Source organism: Camelus ferus, chromosome 18, assembly GCF_009834535.1.
Source record: "Camelus ferus isolate YT-003-E chromosome 18, BCGSAC_Cfer_1.0, whole genome shotgun sequence".
In the NCBI taxonomy this organism is placed as follows: Eukaryota; Metazoa; Chordata; class Mammalia; order Artiodactyla; family Camelidae; genus Camelus; species Camelus ferus.
Genome location: NC_045713.1, coordinates 22,452,730 through 22,465,538, shown reverse-complemented (window position 1 = coordinate 22,465,538; position 12,809 = coordinate 22,452,730). Strand labels below are relative to the sequence as shown.

At 55.0% G+C, this 12,809-nt stretch overlaps 1 protein-coding gene across 1 annotated transcript; it reads left to right on the top strand.

Moving 5' to 3' along the window:
- The first annotated feature begins 2 nt into the window (after positions 1-2).
- NAGPA (N-acetylglucosamine-1-phosphodiester alpha-N-acetylglucosaminidase) lies at positions 3-8,560 on the top strand. The gene is given in 11 exon segments (XM_032460719.1): positions 3-69; positions 71-96; positions 196-651; positions 1,566-1,705; positions 2,671-2,779; positions 3,842-3,970; positions 4,459-4,664; positions 4,769-4,816; positions 6,100-6,231; positions 6,320-6,383; positions 7,801-8,560. Coding segments are annotated over 11 exon segments (1,581 nt in total). The 5' UTR covers positions 3-9; the 3' UTR covers positions 8,012-8,560.
- The last annotated feature ends 4,249 nt before the right edge of the window (positions 8,561-12,809 follow it).

The following is a 12,809-nucleotide window of genomic DNA, read 5'->3' as shown; positions in this document are numbered from 1 at the left end:
GCGTCCAACATGGCGGCCTCCATAGGTCGCTGGCTTCTCTTCCTCGTTGTACTGCGCAGCTTCCTCTGGCGAGGCGTTCGGCGCCCTCGGCTCCGGGTGAGTACAGCCCCCCCGGGGGAGGTGGGGCGAGCCTGGTTCAGGGTTCCTCCGCCTGGGGCACAGTCCTCCAGGCTTACGTCTGCCCCATCCCCGCAGGTCCTCCCGCGACGACGACTTGCTGCTGCCGTACTCGCGCGCGCGGCCGCGCTCCGTCCGGGACTGCACGAGGGTGCGCGCTGGCAGCCGCGAGCACGAGAGCTGGCCGCTGTCCCCCGTGACCCCTGGCGCCCGCGGCCCCACCGTGCGCACCTTCGTCTCGCACTTCGAGCACCGCGCGGTGGCCGGCCACCTGACGCGGGCCGCCGAACCCCTGCGCACCTTCTCCGTGCTGGAGCCTGGCGGGTCCGGCGGCTGCGCGTCGAGGCGCCGCACCACGGTGGAGGAGACGGCGCGGGCTGCCGGCTGCAGCGTCGCTCAGAACGGCGGCTTCTTCCGCATGGACACGGGCGAGTGCCTGGGGAACGTTGTGAGCGACGGGCGGCGGGTGAGCAGCGCCGGGGGGCTGCAGAACGCGCAGTTCGGGATCCGCCGCGACGGGACCCTGGTTACCGGGTGAGAAGGCAGGGAGCCCCCATGACTGCCGAGGGCAGAGGGCCTGAGAATTCGGGTGTAACCGTGCCGCCGTGTTCAAGTTCCCTGACCAAGCTAAGCCTCCGTTTCCTCAGCTGCAGAATGGGGACAGTAACACCCTCCTTGCAGACAGAGTTCATTCATCTTCCTGTATTGTGCAGCACTTGCTTTGTATCGGGTATTGTATCTGGCAGAGAGCTACGCACCAGGGAAATAGCTGTGAACAAGTGCACAGTCTTTGCCTTCACGGACCTCCCCCATTTCTAGGAAAAATAAACAAAAGCTAGGGAGATAACTAAGTTAGTTCAGATTGCGTATGTGCAGTGAAGCAATGGACAGGTTGAACTGATTGTAAATAGAGTGTTGAGTTTAGGGAAGGTAATCAGGAAAGGTTTGTCTGAGAAGGTGACTTTTAAGTGGAGACCTGCAGATTAATCACAAGTCAGCCAGGGTCAGAACTGAAGGAAGAATTTTGCAGTCAGAAGGAACAGCAAGCACTAAGGCTCAGAGGTACTGAGGGGCTTGGTGTTTGTGAGAGCCTGAAGGAAGGAACAAAGTATCAGGGTGACACAACTGACTTTGGTTATTTAAAAGCTTGCGCTGACCCTGCTGACCTCTAGGCTGGAGGGGCCATAGTATAAGCAAGGAGGCCTGTTAAGAGGCTGTGTAGGGATCAGGGGTGATGGCCTGAGAGGTCGAGGGCCATAGATGGACTTGAGATCTGTTAAATGAAGTGTAGATTGGGGATGTGTAGACTGTTTGCCAAAGGCTGCTTCCAGGACCAGGGAGGTTCCTGGGCATGAGGAGGAATCAAGCAGCCAGGCAGTGAGTATGGAGTCCCAATACCCGCAGCTGCCACTGCTGTTGACTGAGTCTCTTGCTTTCCCTCTGTCTAGGTACCTGTCTGAAGAGGAAGTGCTGGACACTGAAAATCCTTTTGTGCAGCTGCTGAGTGGGGTTGTGTGGCTGATTCGTAATGGAAGCATCTACATCAACGAGAGTCAGGCAGCTGAGTGCAATGAGACACAGGAAACAGGTGAGGGGGTGGCATCGAGTATGATGAGATGTGGGTGGTGGGTGGGGGTGTTGGCAACAGCCCTCTTGAGAACTAGGACTGATAGGGTGGTGGGGGAAGTCTTTCAACAAGCACTATTCTAGGCACTGGGGATCTGTGGATATTAAGACAGGTAAGGTCTCTGCTCTTGTGGAGTGTGTAAGAAAGAAAATATATAACATGATGAAGAGAAGTGGTAAGTGTTAAGAAAAATAAAGTTGGAGGAAAGGCGATATGGACAAGGGAATAGAGAAGTGCTGCTAAAATATTTGAGGACCAGCAGTATTAGCATCACCCAGGAGCTTGTTGTAAATGCAGAACTTCAGCCCCTACCCCCCTGCCTCAGAGCTGCGGAATCAGAATCCCTGGGGGTGAGGCCCAAGAATGTGTGTTCTGAGGAGCCCTCTGGATGATTCTGATAGACACTCGAGTTTGGGAACCACTGGGATGTGAAATACTGGGGCGGGGAAGGGGTACCATGGCCCTGATGTGGAAACAGGCTATTTTAAACTGTGCAGTCAAGGAAAGCCTCATGGAGGAGGTGACTTAGATCAGAAGGCGCATGCCATGGAAAGAACTAGGAAGAAGCACTGTCCAGCCAGAAGGAACAGAAAGTGGCTGCAGGGTGTTGAGAGGGGGGACCCCCAGGAGATGAGGTAGAAGTCCAGGGTGGTCATGCCAGGCATTGGTAAGGCATTTGGATTTTGTTCTAACAATGGAAGCATTGGAGCGTTTTCACCTGGAGGTGGACCTCACTTGATTTACATTTAAGAAGAGCCCTTTGGCTCCTCCTGGGGACTGGCTGAGATTGGGCAGGAGGCAGGCAGGCAGTGAGATGCTGGATGGCATAGACCTGGGGGTAGAGTGGTGCTGGACTGGCAGGAAGTAGCAGGTAGTAGAAGGCCTCCCAAAGAACCAGGTGATAAGCCAGGCTGCCTCTCCTTCAGGTTCCTTCAGCAAATTTGTGAATGTGATATCGGCCAGGACGGCCGTGGGCCACGACCGGAAGGGGCGACTGGTGCTCTTCCACGTGGATGGGCAGACAGAGCAGCGGGGGTGAGTGCCACGAGCCAGGGCCTCTGGCCTGGGCTGAGTTCTGCTCTGAGGAACTTCAGCCCACCAAGAGCTGCCCTTCTGACCCCCAGCTATTCCCCAGGGACATTCACACCCATCTGTCCCCTGTCTTCCCACTGGTAGAGTCCCTAGGTCTGTCCCACTTCCAAGAGTTCATTGTCTTCCACACACTTACTATCAGTCTCCCCACCTTAGGCCTCATCTCTCCTGAACTCTGGTTGGAATGAAAGGAAATTATCACAAAGTTAGCAGGGAAATGACCTTGGTTCCAATCCCAGTTCAGCCATCTGCTAGCTCTGTAGCCGTAGACAAGTTACTCAACCTCTCTGAGCTGCTGTTTCCCCCTCTGTAAAGTGAGTGAGCTACTTCACCATGGCTGTGTAACAAATTAGCAGAGTCAGCACTGATTTGTGAGATCATAGCTCTCTAGGTCAGGAGTCTGGAAGGCTCAACTGGGTTCTCTGTTCAAAGTGTCTCACAGACAAAATCCAGCTGTTGGCCAGGCAGGATGCTTCTCTGGAGCTCCTGGAAAAGAATCCTCTTCCCAGCTCATTCAGGTTGTTGGCAGAATGCAATTCCTCACAGTTGTAGGACTGAGGTCTTTGTGTCCTTGCTGACTGTCCACCAGGGGGCCTTTCTGCTCCTGAGGTCATCTGCATTCCTCAAATACAAGCTCTCCCAACCCTCAAGCTGCAAAGATGTGTCCTATCTATCTAATCCCCTTGTAATTCCGATCTCTTTCACTTCCTCTTCTGTCTCCAGCCAGAGATGTTTTCTGCTTTTAAGGTCTCGTGATTTTGTCGGGTCCACCCAGGTAATCCAGGATAGTGTCCCCATTTGCAGACAGCTATGCCAAGTATCCTAATACAGTCACGAGAGTGATCTCTTGTTATAGTAACAGCTTCCAGTGATTGGGACAGGACACCTTTAGGGGGGCCATTTAGAAATCTGCTTGTCACAGTGGGTATGTGATGCTGTCCACTGTGCAAGATAAGATGAGTTAACCCAGAAACGGCGGTCAGCAGCCCTGCTCTTGTGCCACAGCATTAACCTGTGGGAGATGGCGGAGTTCCTGCTGAAACAGGATGTGGTCAATGCCATCAACCTGGATGGAGGGGGCTCTGCCACCTTCGTGCTCAATGGGACCTTGGCCAGTTACCCATCTGATCACTGGTAAGCTTACTAGAGCCCCCTTGTTGAGGTTCAATCCAGGCCTATCCCCAGCTGTCTCATTCAGCAAGTACTGAGTACCTACTGTGTGCCAGGCCCTGGGGTTTCAGCAGAGAGCAGGAGGAGCCTAGATCCCTGCCTCTCTCTGCTTACAGGAAGTATACATAGTGTAGCTGCATTGCTCAGGCCAACAGAAGGGGCCAACTGATCGGTCAGGAAAGACCTGAGAGTAGTGAAACATGGGCTGAGATCTGGAGGATGAGGAAGTGGCTAGGGAGGAACGGGAGAGCCTTCTGGACCAAGAGCAACTTGTGCAAAGGCCCTGGGGTGGAAGGGATTGTAGAGGCTGGGAAGAACCTATAAAAGGCTGGAGAAGAGGCAATGAAGAGAGGCAAGGAGAGCAGCCCCCATGGGCTGCAGTGGGTGGTTTGAGGGGTTGGCTGAGGGTGGCCAGCACCTCAACCTCTCTTCACACGCCTGTTCTCCTGCAGCCAGGACAACATGTGGCGCTGTCCCCGCCGCGTGTCCACTGTGGTGTGTCTGCACGAGCCCCGCTGCCAGCCACCTGACTGCAACGGCCACGGGACCTGCGTGGAGGGGCGCTGCCAGTGCTCAGGGCACTTCTGGCAGGGTGCCGCCTGCAACGAGCTGGACTGCGGCCCTGCCAACTGCAGCCAGCACGGGCTCTGCACAGAGAGTGAGTGGGGCTCTGTGGGAGGCAGCTCCAGCCTGGGCTCCCCACTCTCACTGCCCCAGCTCTGCCTGGGCCCTCACCTGGCCTTCTCGGTCTTGTCTTGGCAGCTGGCTGCCACTGTGAAGCTGGATGGACAGGGTCCAACTGCAGTGAAGGTAAAAGCCACCAGGCCAGCCTCCTTCCTGGCCCCCTGGGCACATGGAAGAGGGTGAGCCTGGCAGCTGTGAGCCTCAGCTGCCTTTATCCCCACGTCCTGGTCTGCAGGTCCCTTGCCTCTCGTCTCTTGCTTTTGCCTCATGTGTATATCACTGTATTAGTGTCCTGGGGCTGTGGCAACAGAGTCCAGAAACTCAGGGGCTTAAAACAAATTTATTCTCTCACAGTTCTGGAGGCCAGAACTCCATAATCAAGGTGTCAGCAGGGACTCCCTCTGAAACACCCTGCCTCTTCCAGCTCCTGGTGGTTCCCACAGTCCTTGGGTTGTAACTGCATCACCCCAATCTCTGCCTCCGACTTTACAGGCACACCTCCCTTGTTGGTGTCCAGTCTTCCTCTGTTCTCTTACAAGGGCCCCAGGCCACTGGATTTTGGTTCCACCTTAAATGCAGGGTGTTTTCCTCTCGAGACCCTTAACTTAATTGCATCTGCAAAGACCCTCTTTCCAAAGAAGCTCACATTCACAGGTTCTGGGAATTAGAAGATTCTTCAGGGAGACGTTTTACAGCTTAAATCCTTCAGTGGCTTTCTTTCACACTGAGTGAAAAATCCAAACTCCTTTGTATGACCTGCCTGACCCCTGGTGCCCCGGCCCCTCCCTGCTCTGTTCCTCCCTTCCAAGCCTCAGCCTCAGAGTCCCGTCCTCAGAGGTCCCTCTGCCCCATTAAGTGCCTGCCTTCGCCACACTCAGTCACATCCCTCCAGTGCTCATCCTCACTTGTCCTCTGATGCTGTGCTTTCTGGCTCCCTGGCTGCCTGCCCTTCTAGATTGGAAGCCCCATAGGGGTGTGGCCTCGAGCCTATCACGTTGTAAGTTCAACAGAACTATCTGTTGTGAGAATGTGAACCTACAGGGCCGCTTTTGGTGATGGAGATGCATTTGCAATCCTGTCGACCCCAGCCTGGGGTGCAGGGACAGGACCAGATTTTGCAGAGAATCCCCTTCCCCCATCCCAGCTTGCACCAATGGCTCCTTTGGGGAGGAATGTGCCAAGAAGTGCCAGTGTCATAATGGAGCCACCTGTGACCCAGTTCAGGGGACCTGCACCTGTCCCCCTGGCTTCACTGGAGACACCTGTGTGCAGGGTAAGCTGGCGGGACCCCCACCCAGGAAGTGCTTCTGCTCAGGCCAGCTCTACACACTTGTGTCCCATCCTGGCTGTGCCGAGAGAGGCCCTGCCACCAAGGCCTCCATCTCTGTCTTTCTGGCCCCTCCTTGCAGAATGTCCCCTCGGCTGGTACGGGCCAGGCTGCCAGAGCCCTTGCAAGTGTGAGCACCAGTGTCCCTGCGACCCCCAGACTGGCAACTGCAGCCTCGCCAGGGCACCCACCTTGACCAGCATCCTCTCACAAGGTACAGCCCCTCCCAGACACCCTACCCGGGGCAACAGGGGGCAGACCCCTCCCCTCCCAGTCTGCAGCTTCTCCCTGGCATCTTGCAGTGAAGCAGTGTCTCCTGCCACCCGAGGCCACCCTGAAGGCAGGAGAACTCTCCCTCTTCACCAGGTATGTGCTTTGGTGGAAGCTGGGGTGGGAGGAATCCCCCTGCTTTCACCTTGAAGATGCGTCTGCTCAGGGACTGCACAGGGCTGCGTGGGCACCCAGGTGACATTTCTCCAACATAAGCACAGGGAGAATCCCAGCTGATGCCTGCAGCCACCTGAGCCATCCAGAGCGATGCTGAGAAGGACCCCAGCCACCACCTCAGTGGAGTTGAGGGGGCAGGGCATGGGCTTGTTTTCTCAGCTGCCGGCGCAGAAACATGACGCCCAGAGGAACTGATGTCCTTTCTCGGGCACCCTCGTGAACTCAGGCCTCATGTTGGGGCTTTATCTCTATTTTCTAGTGCAGAGGGCCTCCAACTTGGCCTCCAGGAGAGTGTATTAAAAGAGCTGGGCTCAAGAACCTGCATTTCTGAGACTTGACCCTGGGTGATGCCAACGCTGTGGTCTGGGAACCCCACTTAGAGAACCTCTTTTCTCATGGTTCTCACCTCCCATAGCCCTACCCTGGGTGCCCAGCCCCGCGCAGACCACTCAAGGTGGGAACCAGGTGTGGGTATGAGTGCAAAGCTTCTTGGCTTTGTCCTCAAGGCAGCACCTGGGAGCTCATCACAAATGCAGATCCCAGGTCCCTCCTGGAGGTCCCGACCCCATGAGTTTGGGGTGAGGCCCAGAGGAAAATCCTGGAAGTGTGGTGGGAAATGCACTGGGGCAGGGACAGTGGCTCCCAGGAACCCTGAACCCCAAGCTCAGGCACCTCAGGTGTGAGACCATGCAGACCTGGAGCGAGGGGAAGGGAGCTGTGGGAGGCTGCTGTAGGCCTGGCCCCCAGGCAGTCTGCTTGTGTTTGCTTTTGCATTGAGGGTTTCAGCCAAAGACTCACATGAAGGAAAAAAGCTCATTGAAGGACCCACCTGTCCGCACCAGCTCCCTGCCTGGGAGGATGAGGTGTGGGTCCTCCCTGCCCTGTCAGCTTTGAGGACATTGGAGAGAGCCCAGCCTCTGTTGTCAACATCCCCGGGAACACAGGATGCAAGTTGGTGCCTCTTGGGGCAGATTAGATTCCAAACTGTATTTAATTTGGTCTGCATAATTAACATTTATCAGCAACGTCTGAAACTCAGTAACATTCAGTAAAAATCTTTTTTCATGGCTTCTCTTGAAACATCAGGAGATGTGGTAGCACCGGCCTTCGTCCCACAGAATAACTGTCCTCGCTGCTCCCTGAACATGTGTGGAGTGTGCCCCCAGGCCCACCAGGCCTGTTTGCTCCTCAACAGTTCCTACATGGTCCCTGGAGGGCCCTGACCTTGTTCTGGGTGAAGGAGCGAAGTGAGGGGAGGGAGGGAAGCCCCTCCAGCATTCCCCCAGCCCCAGTCGCCTGACAGCATCCCTGTTTGGGGTTTCTCTCCTGCCCCCAGGACCACCTGGCTGGCCCTCACCTTGGCCCTGGTTTTCCTTCTGCTGATCAGCGCAGCAGCAAACGTGTCATTGTTCCTCGGGTCAAGGACAGAGCGGAGGCGGCACCTGGACGGGGCCTACGTGTACCACCCACTGCAAGAGATGAACGGGGAGCTCCTAGCCAGTGAGAAGGAGCAGCTGGGTGACACCTGTAACCCCTTCAAGGACTGAAACCTCCAGCTGCCCATTATGGCCTGTTCTGGAGTCTTGTTTCTACGAGCTCTGGCTTCTACAGGGGAAATTACAAGGCCACTGACCATCTGGGTGGCCTCGGCCAGGCTTCTGACAGCATCCACGCTTCAGCCCCTCACCTGGTCGCCAGCAGTGGCATGTGCAATGCTAGCAATACAGCACTCCCTGGAGAGATGGCCCTCTTCCCTGCCTGCCTGTGTCTGCTACTCAAGAGGCTTGTCCCACTAGGGCCCACCCCACTGCCAAAGAGCCTGCCCCGGCCTCCTGGGGGAGGGGCCGATAGCAAATGGGACCGACGATGGCCAAGTGGCAGGGTCCAGCCAGCCCCCTTGGACAGGGTGGATTGAAGAGATGATGGCCCCATCATGGGACCCTTTTTTTTTTTTTTACGGACCTCATTGAATTTGCCAATTAGAACTCTTTCCTGTCACAAGAAGCTCCTTGGAATCATGTTTACAGGCTCGCTATTTTGTCCTGCCTCCAAGAGGGTTTTTCTACCACTTGAATAAACTGATACAGTTAAAGGAGTGTGAATGTGGCATGTGGCATCTGAATTCAGAATCGTGGACTTGATGTGCCTCTGGGTCTCAACAGGTGGCACTGCCTCAGCTGAGTCAGGAATTGAGAGCAGGCAGCCCAAGGCACATCCAGCTCCCTGAACTGTTTTGTTTACTCCAGGGGTTTTCACTTTAAGGTGTACCTGAATCACCTGGAGAGCTTGTTAAAAATGCGGGTTCTGGCCCAGGTTGGGGCCCAAGAGCCTGCAGGTCTCACAAGCTCCCAGGTGATGGCAGTGGGTGTCTGGACCACACTTTGAAAAGGTTTAGTCCTCACCGTATTTTAATAGAATTGGAATTAGTTGCCAACGCTTAGAAGTTGGGAGATAACTCCAGATTTCTGGTTTCTCTTTAAAAGAGGGAGAGCTAGCAGCCCCAGCTGATGCCCTCACGAGGCAAGGACTTGGCAGGGCTGAGAATGGCTGGTCCCCGTCTGGGTCTGCCCTTTACAGTTCATCGCGTCTCCAGCAGCTGGCCTCTCTTGCCCGTGACCTGCATCCCTGTGAGTCGAGTTTATAACTTGTGGCTTTGAGGGTCTTCAGAAAGTGCCTGGAGACACCCTGCCCCATGAGTATATGTCACACTGTATGCTTAGCGGCTCTGCGGGGAGGGGAAATTGGGGAGGTGCGGCTGCTTCCAGAAGGTCCTCAAATAGATCCATGCATGTCATGGACTGAACGTTTATGTTCCTAAGATTTTTGTGTTGAAGTCTTAACCCCCAATATGATGGTAGTAGGGTATGGGGGGGGCCCTTTGATTCAGTTAAGTGAGGTCATGAGGGTGGAAGAGGAGGAGATAGGAGAGCACCCTCTCCAGGCATGCACACAAGGACCAGACCATGTGAGCACACGGCGGGAGGGCAGCCGCTATCTACAAGCCAGCCGGGGGGCTGTCACCAAGATGGAATCTGCCGGCACCTTGATCTTAAACTATATCTGAAACTTACCTAGTACTCCACAACAAACCAGTGCAAAACTGGTGGCTTAAAACAACAGCCAGTCATGGCTTCTCATGAAAAATAATGATTTCTTGTGATTCTAGGGTCAGCTGGGTGATTCTGTGGGTCCAGGTTAGGATCAGTGGTTCCAGCTGGGCTCGTGTATCTGCAGTCAGCTAACGGGCCAGTGGGCCTGGTCTGGGGTGGCCACAGCTGAGGACGCAGCTCCGGTCCACGTGGTGTCTCATCCTCCCTGCGAATGAGAAGCTGGTTGAGGCTTTGGATCAAGGTGGAGAGAGGGATCCCAGGAGAGAAGCACGTGAGGCCTCTTGAAGCTTTGTCCCTTGATGAAAAGCTGCAAAAGGAGCATGAATACAGGAGGTTGACTCAGCCACTGCCGTCGAGCTACTCTAACACAGGTCTAGTTTCACTTCAGAAGGAAACTGTCACAGGCCAGTTCCCAGCCTCTGAGTTCCTGCAGCGACGCGTCTGTGGGTCTGAGTGTTTCTCTCTCCCCTGAAGGCAGGATAGACAAGTGGAGAGCCACTGTGTCAGCCTGCAACATTCCCTACGGGGTCCCACGGTAGGTGCCATGGGCCAGTCTGTCCTGGGGCACATCTGATAAACAGTGAATCCGTCAGCCCGTAGCCCACAAGTTCTACCTTCTCACTCAGCCCCTGTCCTGGGTTATTTCCAGGTTGGAGGGAGGAGAGGAGTGGCTTTCACAGCATGTCCCGAAACTTTTTTGTTGTTGTTGAAAATTTACAATTAATTTTTTATCCAAGTATACTTATAAAAAGCTTTATCTCATAAAAATATGCCCCATATTAGATAATTACCCAAGAATGCTGGCAGATGTCACAGGTGTTTATGCCTCCCTCCAGAAATGTAAACAACCAAGTTCACGTGTTCTTCCAGGGACCTTGTGTTTCACCTCCACCTGGAAGTTTCATTTCGTATTTTGCTTTCTTTTAATGAACCCCTGGGCCTGTAACGATGTTTTGCTGCCAGTGCTCAAGGGTAGGAAGGAGTGCCAAGAGCTCAGACAAATTCTTAGGCACTGGAGAATTGCTTTGACGTATTCCTAAGACAGCTCCCAGGCCTGGCTGCGGGTCTGAATGTCGCCCCCCAGAATGACCCACTGATGACTCTCGGGTGGTCGGGTCCAGGAACCTGCAGGGAACATCTCCCTCCACCCGGAGGTCCTGAGGCAACAGGCTGTGGAAATCATTGTCGTAAAGGCTAACCTCTTCGTATTCAGCTGGCTGGCAGCTGGGGGACATGTACAGTGTTGTGCGTGGGCCAGGTGGACTCCAGGCCAGAGGGAGCACATAGCACCTGGGGAGGGTCTGCCGTGGTGTGCCTCAGGGTCCCTGGTTCAGCGACTGGGACACGCTGAACAATGTGAATCCTGCCCACACTCGCATTCCCTGTGGCCCCTGGATTTCTTTTTTAATTTGTCACAGGCAGGTAGCTCTCTTTGCCTCCCAACGTCGTCTCTCATCTTTCAGTAACTTCCCATCTTAGGCTGGGTACCCCCAGCAGCAGAGCCTGACACAAAGATGTGAGGGCAAGTAGTTTATTTGGGAGGTGACTCCAGGAAGCCCTGCTGGGGGACAGAAAGTGAGGCAGGGAAGGGAAGGCAGCCCTTACACGGTGCATAAGTGGGCAACTCCCACTGTGGGCAACCAGGCTCAGCCCCCTGGGCCTCTAGGGTAGTGGAGGTGGGCCTCTGGTTGGCCACCTGCTGGTGCGGGACTGAGGGCTTTTATCAGCCTACATTCATTCGTTGGGTTGAGGGCTGCTCTTGGAGGTTAAGTCGCCGGCATTTCCAGCCTGCCCTACACAGGGGCAGGGGATGCTCTGGCCACCAGAGGTCGCCATCAGAGAGCTGCAGATTCTTGCATCCAGACACCCCTCCCCCCATGCCCGAGGAAAGTGAGCCACTGCAGTGAGCCTTCCTTGTGTTGCCTTTGGGGCACTATCTCTCCCCCAGACTCCATCCTTGTGGTTCAGCTGGCACTGTCCCCTCCCTCCAAGTCCCAGGTGGCTTCAGTGAATGGTTCAGGAATAGGCATCTGTCCCAGTTGGCCAGGCAAAGCCCACCCTGGAACTTCTGGAATTGGGGGAGAGTGACTCTCTGCCAGGATTGTCCAGCTTCCAGGGTGTGGGCTGTATGGAGGAGGAAAACGACACCAACGTGGGGAAGAATCCAACCAAGAAGGAAAGAGGATGTTGTCAGAGAGCCCCTGAAGCCAGCTACAGCTGAAGCCAGCTACAGCTGAAGCAAGATCATTCTTGTACTTCCCAACTACACAGACCAGTAAATCCCCATTTTGCTTGAGGGAATTTGTGTTGCATTTGGGGGTTTCTGGCAACCCAAAGACTCTGACACTTAACGACATGCCACCCCAGCAGGGGCACATTTTGGACTCAGGCAGTGGCAGAGCTTAGATGGGACGTGGAGCAGAAGGCAGAAAATTGTCTGAGATCCAGTACTCACCTGTGGTGGGGAGATGCCTGTGACAGAAATTTATAAGAACTTAAGTCATCGACCTGCTGGTCAGAGGTTAACATGAACTAGTTATGGCAGTGCGAGGATCCCCTCTCCACCTCCCATAGGAGTGATTGAAGACCCCCGAACACGGAATGTGGACCAGAAGTCCTGGCGGCCTGGCTTGTAACCCTGAGAGTTGTGTGCTGGGCAGTTGCCATGGTGACACGGGTCTCAGCCGCTGCACTGCTCTTTATACAACTTCAGCATCTGGAAAGACCTCAGGAAAAGGTAGCAATCCTGGGGCCAATGGATGGCTTTCAGGGGCCCTGAAATGGAAACGGGATTCAAGTGTGATGCTTACAGCTTTCATCAGATTCTCAAAGGATCTGTGTCCTGGCTCCAGAACGCTTAGGGTCAGGGGTTTCAAATTGTGCTTTTGTGGTGCATTTCTCACCACATTTCTTGGTGGGGACACTGAAGGGAGGGGAGGAGAGGGGAACAGGGCTGGGGAGCTGGAGAGGCATAACTGCCTCCGACGTCCCTGAGAGCCACCCAGCACCTTTCCTTTCAGCTCTTTCCAGCTCCTTCCAGGCTCTGCTCAAATTCCCGCAACAGCCACTAGCGCCCTGAGACCCGCCTCCATGGAGGCCCCAGGCCTTGGAGGAAGAATTGATCCCCGAGGCAGCCTTTGGGCCACAGGGAGCCTGGGGTGTTGTATCCTGCCCTCTCTGGACCCAAGCCCCAAGGCCCCCTAAGGGGCCTTCCGGGAGGCTATTCTGCTGAGAC